Genomic DNA, 14,041 nt, shown 5'->3' with positions numbered 1-14,041 from the left:
TCCACTGGTCCATATTCACCTGCCGACAGTGAAACATAGATCTGACTCGTCTGCATCATTGTGATAGGACACATTTTCACTACATATCAACTGACCTAACGGCAGCATGTAGAGGTTGAATAGAAGGGGACCCAGGACTGACCCTTGGGGCACCCCACAGGTCAGGGGCATGTGGTCTGAGTCACAAAGTACTTCCTGTCTTCCAGATTGCACCTTAACCAGTTTAGGGCGGGGCCAGTGATGCCCACCCAGCCCTCTAGTCTCAGTAAGAGGGTCCCATGATCGACAGTGTCAAAAGCAGCATCAGATCTAACAGAATTAAGACTGAGGCTTTTCCCGTGTCACTGTTCAGGAGGATGTTATTTGTCACCTTGACAAGAGCAGTCTCAGTGCTGTGATGAGGTCTAAAATCTGACTGAAAAACATCAAATGAGTTGTTTATTAAGATGAAATCTGTGACTGTTATAAACAACCTTTTCAAGGACTTTCCCTCTAAATGGTAAAGTCCTTTTGGGGCAAAAGGACTTTACCATAATGACGGTAATGACTCAGTACTGCAGCATCAAGACTGCTCTTCTTTAGGAGAGGCTTTATGATCGCAGTTTTCAAAGACATTGTGAATGTTCCAGATTGAAGCGACGTGTTAATTATGTGAGTGAGTGGTGCTAACAAACTGTTCAGCACAGACTTTAGCAATCCGGAGGGTAACATATGGCGGCAGCATGTGGATGAACTCAGACTGGTGATGATCTCATGGACAGTTTTGTCAGTTACTGGTGCAAAGTGAGTTACCTCTAAGTGTATTGGTGGTTTTATGGTAATTTTTTGCATTGTGGGATTTACAAAACTAGAACCAAACCAATTTTCATTCTACAAAAAAAGGCCATTAGACTGATCAATCATGCATCTTATAACTCGCCGAGTCACCCTTTGTTCATTCAATCTAAGCTTTTAAAATTTTATGATTTGGTAGACCTGTATACTGCTAAATTTATGTATTTAGTTAAATGTAATCAAGTCCCTACATCATTAAGGATAAAGTTTACCCAGAGGGAAAGTAAATATAATTTAAGGGGAACGTGTATATTTGACAGACCTTATGTGAGAACCACGCTGAGGGAACATTGTTTGTCAAGTAAAGGAGTTAAATTATGGAACAATTGTTGCGATGAATTAAAAAATGCCATTTCTTTATTTCTGTTTAAAAGGATCTTTAAGGAAACAATCATAGAAAAATATTTAGCAGAATGAAAATGCAGCTTTGTTATAATACCTTGAATGCTTGTGGAGGATACTTGTGAGCAGACTGTCCAGTATTATGTAGTGTTGTTTTTGTTGATGAACTGTGGCTTATGAACTATAAAATGTCCACCAATGTTGAGCGTTTGAGAGAAGGGTCGGCACAATAAGCTTTGGCTTCTGCCTACACCTGGTCAAAAAACATTAATGTATCTCGAATTTAGTTTTGTGCTTGAATGTTGAGCACCTTTTTTTTTGTTTTTGACCAAACTACAATAAATTAAAAAAAAAAAAAATTATAGCATTTTTAATGCCCTGAACTTTGTCATTAAAGAATAATGCAAACTCATTACACTTGGATGTGGAAATGAGTTCTAACGGCAGCTGAGCTGGAGGGTTTGTTCATCTGTTACTGTGGCAACAGGACACGCGAGTTGTTACTGCAGCTTCCAATTATTTCAGAAAAATATCCTTCTCTAGTTCTACATAAAATGAGGTTGATCATGTTCAACTTCTCTTTGTAAAACTCTTTTTGAACCTGGAGCTTTGACTTGCGCCATCATCGTTCGGCCGGTTGGGCAGCATGACTCGCATTTTGTTTTCCCATCTGTGTGATGTGACCACAGAAATGGCACTGGGGGGGCTGTTTTTACACTGGGCCCGGGTTAGTTTGATTTTTATTATGACTATAACTATATATGACTAAGTCCTGGCAACGCTTAGACCCAGTGCATCCTCTATGTTACCAGGTGAAAGGCGAGGGGGGATGGGTGGGGCGACTTTAGCCACTGTTTCTTCGGCCCTCGGGGGGCTTTCTGTTTAATCATCCCGTTCGTGCTCTTTCACACAACAACACTCTGCTCCACAGATACACGTGTGCGTTTAGAACAGACGTTCTCCTCCGTTGTGCTGCAGGCGTCACAAGTCATTTTGCACGCCACAGATTCACTCTGTTTTAATTAAATATGTAAATTAATCAAATTGTCAAATTGCTTTTTTAAATCAAATTATCAATTTACTATTAGGAAATACACACATTTTGTGTGGAAATACTGTAGATGACAATACAAACACTCCAGTCCTATGGAATTGTGTTGTGGGCGTGTGTTCCAGGTGGGTGACGGGCGAGTGGGGGTCCTGCTCAGTCACCTGTGGGCAGGGGGTCCAGCACAGGGAGGTGAGCTGTGTGTACCAGCTGCAGAACGGCTCTCTCATCCACACCAGAGATCTGTACTGCCAGAGCGGCAAACCCCCGGGGCTCCAGGCCTGTGAGGGACGCCTCTGCCTCAACGTGTGGGAGGCCTCCGAGTGGTCCAAGGTGAGTGGTCCAAGGTGAGGCCGAGCAGCGCTTCAGATGCTGCTTCAGTCACTATAAAGTCTGTATGTACCTCATTCACCTCTAGTCAGAGCTGTGCAGTACTTCTGTACTTCTCAGGGGAATTTTCAGACATAAATACATATTTCTCTTACTGGAGTAAAACCTTTGGTCACTCGCTCTGGAGTCAGTGATAAAAGCTTTAGTAAAAGTTAGAAACATAATATCTTGACGATTGTAAATCATTTTGAGTATTTGTGTTTCTTGTGCCGCTCCTTCAGATGAGTTGTAGTTCTCATGCTGTGATCTATCTAGAAGAAGTAATTTATATTATATTTTCAATCTAAGGGAATATTGAGTATTTAGACGTCATGACAAATGTTTCGTGTTAAATCTAAGTGTTGTGATGGTGGGGTTTGTGTGCAGTGTTCATCGGACTGTGGCGAGGGCGTCCGCAGCAGGACGGTGCTCTGTACAAACCCCCAGGGCCTCTGTGACCCCCTGACCCGACCCCTCCACCAGGAGCGCTGCCAGGACCACTCCAAGTGCTACGAGTGGAAGACCGGAGACTGGTCCAAGGTGCAAGTACAGAGCCGAAACACGCTTCTGCTTATTCTGGACAGTGTTTTTGACCATTTAAAAAAAACTGGCATCATAATGAAGTAGACCATTAAACACTTTCAAAGATGAACTGACACCTGAGCCAAATGCTAAGGACATTATGTCTTTATAATAAATAATAAGCACCAATTTTCACGGTAGAAATGTCAGTTAGTTTGCTTTTATATCACAAAATAATGATAAAATATTTTATTCTAGCTTCAAAAAGTGATTATTTATTGAAAGTTTCTGTAGATTAAATGGAAAGTGATTTTAGAGTTAACATTTGTGAGCATTTGTCTAGTAAAACCTAAAAATCTCTCTTTAAACCGGGCTCTGATCATTTAAAAGTATCCGAGTGCCTATGGTGTGTCATATTATATACATCTGAGCCAGTTTCCTTCTGGTTTATTCCACGTCATATTGAGCGCTCTTGGTTTCCTGGTTTAGTGCTCGTCCTCCTGTGGGAAAGGTCTTCAGTCCAGAGTGGTCCAGTGTATGCACCGCGTGACTGGTCGCCATGGTGACGAGTGTCCGGCGATGCTGAGACCCCCGGCCTACAGACCCTGTCACCTGGACACCTGCAACCAGAAGGTCAACGTCAACACCATCACATCGCCCAGGCTCGGTCAGTAACTGCCCTCTGACCGCCGACTTAGAGTTAGAGAACATGGACCTGCCTCAGACTTAGCTACAGGACGGTACGTTTCACTGATTTAAACCGTGTTATTAAAGGATTATTTGGTGAAAGAGAAGGTGGTGCATCATCTAAAACCACAAACTGAAAGTAGATGAAGTTTGTCTCTGAAATAGACCAGTGTAAACGTATAGTACAGTAGTATTTTAGCCTTAGAAGGTGCAGCAGCTGAATCTCGTCCAGCAAAACATCACTAACCGACTCTGAAGCTCTCGACTCCGTGACTAACTACAGAGATTGTGTGACTTAATAAACCAGAATATCAAAGCAATTCATATAGATTTGGTTACACAAAGTAACATTTTATTTCTCTGATAAGTCAAAGGGAAACCTGAAGTACGCTGCAGGTTTCTGACATTCTGACAGTCTGACATGTCTGATGGAAGTCTCAGATCAAGGTCCTGGAGACGCAGCTCAGAGCTCAAAGATGTTGAAGAGTCCAACGAAGCAGCAGCCCTAAAACACAGAGCAGTTCATCAGCCGGGCCTTGAGGTGTTTTCAGCAGCAGGACTCGTGCATTCTTTACTGACGAAAGTGGCAGCTTTGGCCTGGATGCAGACGTGGGAGACAAAGGAGCGGAAGGTCCAGCAGAGCGAGAGAGAGCGAGAGAGAGCGAGAGACAGAGAGAGAGGGACAGAGGGAGAGAGACAGAGGGAGAGGCCGGTGTGTTTTATCTGACTCGGGGGTGACGCTTAAAGTGGGAGTGATCTTAAGACTGGCTTTAACTCTCAATCTTATTGTTTCTGACTTCTGACTTGCGTAACCAGAACAAACAAGCAGAACATTGTCAGTTAATGCACACATCATTAGCAGGTGATGAGGAAGTGTACATTATGGCAGATATGGCATAAACATGACACATTTCAAACATCTGTTTAACAAACATGGTTCAGTCACAGATTTAGACCACACAGAGACACTTTTCCATCCAGCAGAGCAAAAAAGGTTTCGGCTGCAGTGGGACGATTCCACTTGGATCCGTGTGAGGGTTAATGATCCTCCGTCTCGTTATCAGAAGGTGCTTCTTCTGCTTCTGCTTCTCACATTCAGACCTTTCGCTTTGTTCTGCAGCAGTGTCGTGAGTATCGCCGTCGGGTTGTGTCTTTTTACAGATAGTTAGGGATGAACAGACACTACATTGTGATAAGACCGTGTTCCCTTTAAACGATACGAGCGCTTCACACCCGAGAGTCCTGACCGTCCTCATGTTCTCCTCCACAGCCGCGCTCACGTACAAGTGCTCCGGCGACCAGTGGGCCGTGTACTGCCGCGTGATCCAGGAGAAGAACCTGTGTCAGGACATGAGGTGGTACCAGCGCTGCTGCCAGACCTGCCGGGACTTTTACGCCAACAAATCCCTGCTCTCCACCGACTGACCAAAGCAGCTCCGGCTTAGCACTATTTTAATTCTCTCAGAAGAGACCGTAGACGGTTACACGTGTTTTATATTTGAATTGTTCCGAGTTGAAATGAAGACTTGAATATGTCCCGAACGTGAGGAGCTCCTGTTCGCACTGTTCACTTGGAGCACGTCTGTTCACTCATCCACAGCCTTCAGGTGAAAGTATAATCGACTGTGTTCAAACATCTCCACGCCATTTGAAGTTGGACGTCCACCGAAGCCATCCGTATCCATAGTAACGTAATAATAATGATCATAATAATGGCTTGTATGTATACTGCGCTTCACAAGCTCCTCAAAGCGCTTCAGTGCATTCATTCACTTCACACACTTCTGTAGCCACGGCTGCCCTGAGGCTGACTGTGAGAGAGGCCGAGTGAGAGGCCTAAGGGCACAACAGCAGGATCCACTGGTCAGAACTCGGCTTGTCAGAAGTAAACTCACCCATACTTAAACTAGCATTGAAACTAACCTTTCCTAACAGTTTTAGAACGATCTTGAGCTTCAGACAAAACCATTACTTTGTGTTGGAAATGACAAGTTTCAGTTGAACAAAAATATGCTTTTTATGTTAATTGTGGTCAAAATCAGTTGTTCTTAGAATCGAAAATGAGTTAGAAACGTTAGAACTTACACTTTTTATGGTCAAACCTGAACTGAAGGGTATCACACACACACACACACACAGACTCACACACACACACACACACACACACACACACACACACACACACTCATTATAACATTACTGTATCATATTCATGCTGTTACTTGTGTCTTTTTGAACCGCGCACGCCGCCCGCTCCTGAGACGCTCCACTTTCAGCACTTTACACGTGACACTGTGCGACCCGGGGCCCCTCGCTATGTAGGGTCCACACGCGGCATCGCTTTAAGTGTCACTTCTCTGCTCGGAGCGGTCGGGGCGGGTTTCTTCAGGCCGAGCGGGCGTCCAGGTCCTGTATCGTGAAAAACTCTCTTATTTTAGCTCTTAACCTCGGAATAATGTTGTTTTACCATCAAAAAACACGTCTGGACTCGTGTTTCCCCAGTGTGAGCTCAAAACGCTCGCCCTGCACCTCTTAAATACAGATGATTTTAATCCAGACGTGCTCCTCCGTGTTTTTAAAGTGCACTTCATTGCAACCTCACCAGTCCTAAGTGTACGTGCAAACAGATATTTAGTTAATTGATTAGCCTTGCAATTATTATTTTGGTTATTTCAAACTGCAAATTGCCTATTATTATAAGATTTTGACTAAATTTGAAGCGGATGAAGCTAAAATAACGCAGTTTTATGGAATTTATTTACAGACATAGAGAGGTTGTTGATCAAAAGTACAAAATATTAACATTTTCTCTGTATTTCTGAATTCATTCCTGCTTTGTCTTGGTTGTTAAACGTCCTCTCGCAGCACATGGCGTGTTTTGAGTCCGTGTAGAGACGATATAAAACAGTTATTCGATGACTGGTTGAAGATGATGTCATTAATTGATTAACTTGTTTCAGCCGTAACACAGTAAACATAATACTTCACGATATAGTTCCTTTTAAGATGAACATCGTTTCGCCTGAGGACCTTTCTCTTGAGCGTGCGCGTTTATGGTGCTATAATATGACTCAATTCAGCGTCATATTTTTAGTTTTGTATATTATTTAATAACTTTTGTATTCCTCTTGTTATTATTGTATATTATTTGCACACTTGTCTGTTTGGTATTCTCTACTGCCACTACGTGTATTTGTTCCCCCCGAGGTGCTGAAACAACCCCAGTTAAACTCTACTTTATTTTTTCATTTTGATGTCTCTAAAGGTGCACTGTGTAGCTTTTCTGGTGTCTGCTCATCTCCATGGTGATGTCGCCGCTTTGCCTGGAACGTTCTGCATTTCATAGCGACGTAAACCCGTGTACTTGAGTAAATGGAAGTTCAGTTTGATGCCAGGGATCGGGATGTCAACATTTGAGGTTAAATATAATCTTTTAATTATTATTCACAATTATTGACCAGTTGAACAGTAGAATAAATAAATGCATTTCTCTCATTCTAATTGTCTAATAGAACCATATTCCTCTAGTGTGTGACCGAGTTAGTGAAATCAAACAATGATAAAGTGGAATTATACTCTTGTAAAACGAAATAATTTTACAAAAACGGCCAAATGTAAAAGCGTTTTACATTTGATTTTTTAGAGTTTACATTTAACTGAACTTTTTTTTTAAATTGAATTCTTTACGATTTTGCTTCTAAAATGATCAAGTTTATCATAATTTTTTAGTTTTTAGTGTACGATTACATTTTGACCTAAATAATCAAAGGAAGAATCTTGATGTTCCCCCTTCAAAATAAAGCTTGAACATGTCAGTGCAGACGGGCAGGTGACGGGCCCCTCCCACTGACGGGTAGGTGGTAAGGCCGCTCCCACTGAAAAAGTTCCACATTGCACCTTTAAGTATTACGGTGCTATGCTCTCGTCCACTACTGTTTTGTGTACTGTAAGATCACACTCCCCTCAGACGCAACACGACTCTGAGACGGAGCGACACAAATACCCCTCACCTCCTTTCCCCACCCCCTTTTTTTTTTACATTTTACATTTTGGTGTTATGATGATGTCAAATATACAATAATATTATTCAAGTTCAACCAGCGCCTGTCTTCACGCCGCGGCTGTGGAAGTCATGTCAAACTCTAAATAAAAAAGCAACTGTTGTTTTGGCTTCATGTTTTTGTTCCATTCTGAGAAATAAAGGAGCCTAAAATATGTACTTAGGGTAACTGTATTCTCGTGCAGTTTATTCAGATTACAGTGACTCAAAAGTCAGAGGAACACATTGTGGTGAAAGAGCTGCACTGAATATGTGACAGAAAGAGAAAAGGCTGCTCTTAGAGTGAGAACAAATTTACCTTCTCTCTTCTGTGATAAAGGTTTCTCTTATCTTATAAATAAATGGTGTGTGTCTGTGTGTGTCTGTGTCTGTCTGTCTGTGAGTATGCGAGTATGCGCGTGCATCAGAGAAGAAGGCCGAGGTAGAAAAACAAAACCTCTATAACAGCAGAAACAACAATGACAAAGAAAAGAAAAAACAATAAAACTCATGAAATAAATAAAACAATGATAACAAAACGAACAGACAGACTCACAAACCCTAGAAGCCATGATGACAGCCCACCACCACCATCAACTGCATCCTTAACCTCCCCATCTCCTCCCCTTACACTCTTGGCAGGTGGACAGGACCATAAAGCGTGTTGGTCTGCGGCAAGTGGACAGGACCATAAAGTGTGATTTTATATTTATTAGTCTTGATGTTGGTGGGGGAGGGGGAGGCCGTAAGATCTTTGAATCGATGGTTTGAGTTGGTAATATTCCTGGTGTTGTGTGTCCATGATGTGCGTTGTGGTGACATAGATGTCTGTGTGATGCCTCTCTCGGCCCATGAGTGGCGCTGTGTGGGTGTGTGTGACTGTGGTAGAGTGGTTATCCTCAGTGTGAGTGTCTTTACCTGCTGAGCTGTTGTTTTCGGACAGGACCCCTGCACAAAGAAAAGTCATATCACAAGGTGGCGGTCGCATGACACAAAATGGCTGCTGTTTCCGTCAGTGACACACACATTTGATCAGTTTGATGGAAACAGGAAGTTGACTATCACTTTGATCACATTCTGAGGTTTGAGGCACGTTTAATTACATGTTAACCTTCTGAAGACATATTTTCCTTGATAAAACACGTGAACAACATTTAAGGACTAAAGAATCCTCGGTGTGTTTCCTCCTTCAGCTTCAGCCTGGCCCAGAATGTGCCCAGTGTTCTGCAAATGGAGGACATTTTATCAGCTTGATGGAAACAGGAAGTTCACTATCGCTTTGATCACACTCTGAGGTTTGACGCACGTTTAATTACATGTTCACCTTCAGAAGACATTTTCCCTCATAAAACACGTGAACAACGTTTAAGGACTAAGAAGCCTCGGTGTGTTTCCTCCTTCAGCTTCAGCCTGACCCAGAATGTGCCCAGTGTTCTGCAAACGGAGACAGAGTTTTGGGAGCTGTGTGTGAAACATGAAATGTGAGTCCTGTTTATGAGAAAGGACTTCAAGCAGATGGAGTCAAGTCAACGGCAATTAGAGTTTGATCTGAGCACAAAAAGGTTAATTTAAGTGTTTAAGACGCTGCATGTCCCACATAAAGGCTGAAACGTGGTATTACTGGACCCGTACAAAACAACATGTGATTCTTTTAGTTTTGCTGTTATTTAGACAAACGTACAGAAAGTCCCACTCTTCCTCTTCAGCTCATTTTAGGAATACATGGGATTTGATGAGCTCCTCGTCCCGACACACGCAAGAGAAAACAACTATTTTAATATTCGGGAACAAACAAACACATCATTTGACAAACTGTAGCTAGAATTTCAGACATTTCCCAAATTTTGAATTTGCTGCCGCTTGCGCAGATAAATTCTGAATGGTGTCAAATTTGAATCAGTTGTTAAACCCTTTGCCTTAAACCTACCTGAAGTGAAACAAATTAATTTGGCGTGACAGCATCCCCTATAGAGGGAAATAAAAACTTATATGGAGAGTAAAATATTTAGTTTTTTGAAATTTTAAGAAATTTGGCACAGTATTCCATTTTGGCATCCTGATCAAAAAGTCAATGAGACCCATGTCATATTTGTTACGGCGTAGCGAAAATAGAAACCTCCCATGTTATTCCAATGGAAAAATCGCCAAATCTCTAAAATGTGAACCTGCTGACACTTTATACTTTCACAAACTCCTCCTAGGGCGTTAGCCCAATTGACCTAAAATTTGGTGAGACTCATCTTCAGGAGTGGGCCATCAAAAGTTATAATTTTTTTATTCTAAGAGTCACAGTTTCTTTTGCAGAGAAATTAAAAAAAAATGCCTTTTGAATGGGGACCACAACATTTAGTTCTTGTAAAATGTATGCAATTTGGCAGAAAATTCCATTTTGGCTCAAGAGTGGGCCATCAAAATGTTTCTTTTCAAAATCACGGACTTTGTGTGGCGTAGCCGCAAACTTTTCACTTTATTTGTAAAGTAAAGGGAAGAAGACGCAATAGCATCTTGGATTCAGCAGTAGGTGTAATAAAAGGAAAACTGGGTGCGTCATCGCCGCTTGCGGCTATATTTGTTATTATTTGTATTGTATTATTTGTATTGTTATCAACCTTTTTATTATTATCAGTATCATTATTATTATCCGTATTATTATTAGGCCCAAGCGCCACAAGCTGGCCTATTAGTTCCACAAGGCCATGCAAAGCACAAAAGTGCGCACGAAATTGAGCGCAATAATTTATCTATTATTAAAAAAATTGGCGCGGCAGCACCCCCAAATGTACGTCACTGCATCCAACAGATCAGTGTGTGGATGCAAAACAACTTTCTCCAGCTGAACTCAGACAAGACTGAAATCATCATCTTTGTCCCACAGAAACAAAGAGAAAGTGTTAGCGTCACCTCCAGAGTCTCGCTCTAAAACCTACAAATCAAGTTAGAACTCTGGGGGTAATAATGGACTCAGACTTCAAATCAATAACATCAGCAGCTTTTTACCATCTAAAAAACATTGCCAAAATCAAAAATATAGTGTCAAAACCAGATTTAGAGAGACTTATCCATGCGTTTGTCTCCAGTAGATTAGACTACTGTAACGGCCTGCTCACTGGCCTCTCCAAATGAGCTGTAAAACAGCTGCAGTACATCCAGAACGCTGCTGCTCGGGTCCTGACTAGAACCAGGAAGTATGATCACATTAGTCCTGTGCTCAGGGACCGGCCTGCTGCTGCTGCCAGAGTCAGGACTAAACATGGACCGGCCTCCTGCTGGTGCCAGAGTCAGGACTAAACATGGACCGGCCTCCTGCTGGTGCCAGAGTCAGGACTAAACATGGACCGGCCTCCTGCTGGTGCCAGAGTCAGAACTAAACATGGACCGGCCTCCTGCTGGTGCCAGAGTCAGGACTAAACATGGACCGGCCTCCTGCTGGTGCCAGAGTCAGGACTAAACATGGACCGGCCTCCTGCTGGTGCTAGAGTCAGGACTAAACATGGACCGGCCTCCTGCTGGTGCCAGAGTCAGGACTAAACATGGACCGACTTCCTGCTGGTGCCAGAGTCAGGACTAAACATGGACCGGCCTCCTGCTGGTGCCAGAGTCAGGACTAAACATGGACCGACCTCCTGCTGGTGCCAGAGTCAGGACTAAACATGGACCGGCCTCCTGCTGGTGCCAGAGTCAGGACTAAACATGGACCGGCCTCCTGCTGGTGCCAGAGTCAGGACTAAACATGGACCGACCTCCTGCTGGTGCCAGAGTCAGAACATACGACTGGAAGGATTTTATTTAAACTCTTCTCTTTTATGTGATTCTTTGTGATTTTAATGCATTTTCCTGTCGTGTTAAGCACTTTGAATTTCCTTGTGTATTAAATGTGCTCTACAAATAAACTTGTCTTGTCGTGTATAGAGAGTATAATTATTAAACAAACTAAATATCATAATAAAACTAACTGAAAATAATTATTAAACTCGCCAAATGAAATTAATAAAGGTTATGTTATTTCTTTTGGCAGGATTTAGTTTAAAAGTATAAAAGATCAATTAGTTCAATCCTCTTAAAGGTGCACTCTGTAACTTTTCTGGGGTGTGGCCTCTTCCTTCTGCTTGTCTCCATGGAGATGACACTGCTTTGCCTGGAGTGTAAACATTTCTATCTTGCATTTATTCAACCACATGCTCAATAATAAAACGTACATTCTGACTGTGAGCGGGGTCGCCTCTCCACGGATCCGACCTGTAACTTGGCTCTGCTTGGTAAAAACATCTCCATGGAAACAAGCAGCTGGCGAGCCCTGCTTCAGAAGAGTTACATAGTGTACCTTTAAAAGACTTGTTAAACACTTCACTGGAAATGTAGAAACAAATGAGTTCTATATTTAACTTAAATGTAAATGAACAAACAAAGAGCCACAGAACTTCTGCGGAACAAAACAGGTCGATTGTGTCACACACCAGTATTTTCATATTCAAAGTCGGAAGAAGAGACTATTGATAAAGCAAAGAAGAGACGGAGACAGATGCATCGTTCAGGTATGTTTAGTCCCTTCTTTAGACCTGCTTTAGTCCTGGTTTAAACCAACTTAAGACCAGGGTTTAGACCAGCTTTAGACTTGGTTTTGTCTCTCCAGGTGAACATGGACCAGTCTTCGTGGCCCTTTGTGCTGCTGCTCAGTGAGTTCATCATTTTTCTGTTTCAATGTTTTTTCTGTTTCAAAAGTTGCAAAAGTCGAAGTGTAAATAGATGATTGATGTCATTGTTCATGCCCGGCTCCATCAGAAGAACTCCATTTGAACTAAAATACTATGTGATTGTGATAAAATGTAAATATATGATTATATTTGTGTGTTAAAAGTTATCTGCATCATTAGCCTGAGGGGAGGGAAAGGCATGTATTTCTAATAACATGTGTGAAGATGTTGTAGAAGCAGCCGTGAGGAATGTTCCTCCCATCCTGGGGACCAGATGGGTAGAACATTCACCAAGGTTTTTATCTCTAAAGATAATACCAAAGAGTCGTAAAAGACAAGTGCCTTGATGTGAAGCTGACCAATGAGAAATGTGACCCGCCTCCTTTTTATGTGTGATTTTAATAAAATGACTTGTAAGAGGGAGGAACGCTGAGAGTGATTTTGGAAAGTCGTTCAGGTTGCTTACAACATCTTGACGCGGCTAAGCCTTCCTCTCCCTTGCAAGCCACACAAAAGACTGACGTTTCTGTGTCGTTTAATATTCTAAGTTGAATTATGTTCTCTGACTGTTAAGTAATAACATTGATTCATGTGTAATTTCTTGACAGTGATCAATCACCTAAGAATAACCAGGTGTTTTATGAACAAGCATGAGCAAACTGCACCTGGACAAATCTGAGAAGAGAAGAAAGAAAGAAAGAAAGAAAGAAGAGAAAGAGCAAAGTTTAAATGTTTAATTTAGTTTTATTTAGGAATTAAAGGGAATGAAAAAAACTGACATCAGAAGAGGAAGGAGAGGAGGAGGGAGAGGAGGGAGAGGAGGGAGAGGGAGAGGGGGAGGGAGAGGAGGGAGAGGGAGAGGGGGAGGGAGAGGAGGGAGAGGGGGAGGAGGAGGGAGAGGAGGGAGAGGAGGGAGAGGAGGGAGAGGAGGAGGAGGAGGCAGGAGAGGAGGGAGAGGGAGAGGGGGAGGGAGAGGAGGGAGAGGGGGAGGAGGAGGGAGAGGAGGGAGAGGAGGAGGAGGAGGCAGGAGAGGAGGGAGAGGGGGAGGGAGAGGAGGGAGAGGAGGGAGGAGGAGGGAGAGGGGGAGGGAGAGGAGGGAGAGGAGGGAGAGGGAGAGGGGGAGGAGGAGGGAGAGGGAGAGGGGGAGGGAGAGGAGGGAGAGGGGGAGGAGGAGGGAGAGGAGGGAGAGGAGGAGGAGGAGGCAGGAGAGGAGGGAGAGGGGGAGGGAGAGGAGGGAGAGGAGGGAGGAGGAGGGAGAGGGGGAGGGAGAGGAGGGAGAGGAGGGAGGAGGAGGGAGAGGAGGAGGAGGAGGCAGGAGAGGAGGGAGGGAGAGGAGGTAGAGGAGGAGGGGGAGGGAGAGGGGGAGGGAGAGGGGGAGGGAGAGGGGGAGGGAGAGAGATGGGGGAGGGAGAGGAGGGAGGGGGAGGAGGAGGGAGAGGAGGGAGGTATAGGAGGAGGGCGAGGGAAAGGAGGGGGAAAAGGAGGGAGGAGGAGGGAGAGGGGGAGGGA

At 43.4% G+C, this 14,041-nt stretch overlaps 1 protein-coding gene across 1 annotated transcript in view; it reads left to right on the top strand.

Moving 5' to 3' along the window:
• Positions 1 to 5,341, top strand: part of adamts17 (ADAM metallopeptidase with thrombospondin type 1 motif, 17) — a 31,363-nt gene extending 26,022 nt beyond the window's left edge. The window contains exons 21-24 of the mRNA XM_072465624.1: positions 2,353 to 2,557; positions 2,981 to 3,133; positions 3,605 to 3,782; positions 5,073 to 5,341. Coding sequence (XP_072321725.1) covers positions 2,353 to 2,557; positions 2,981 to 3,133; positions 3,605 to 3,782; positions 5,073 to 5,227 — 691 coding nt within the window. The 3' untranslated portion in view covers positions 5,228 to 5,341. The remainder of the gene's footprint in view (positions 1 to 2,352; positions 2,558 to 2,980; positions 3,134 to 3,604; positions 3,783 to 5,072) is intronic.
• Positions 5,342 to 14,041: the final 8,700 nt, after the last annotated feature.

Source organism: Eucyclogobius newberryi, unplaced genomic scaffold (assembly GCF_026437365.1).
Source record: "Eucyclogobius newberryi isolate DKJ021-1_F unplaced genomic scaffold, fEucNew1.0.hap1 SCAF_5, whole genome shotgun sequence".
In the NCBI taxonomy this organism is placed as follows: domain Eukaryota; kingdom Metazoa; phylum Chordata; class Actinopteri; order Gobiiformes; family Gobiidae; genus Eucyclogobius; species Eucyclogobius newberryi.
Note: the sequence above shows the minus strand (reverse complement) of the source record. Positions and strands in the feature narration are given on the sequence as shown.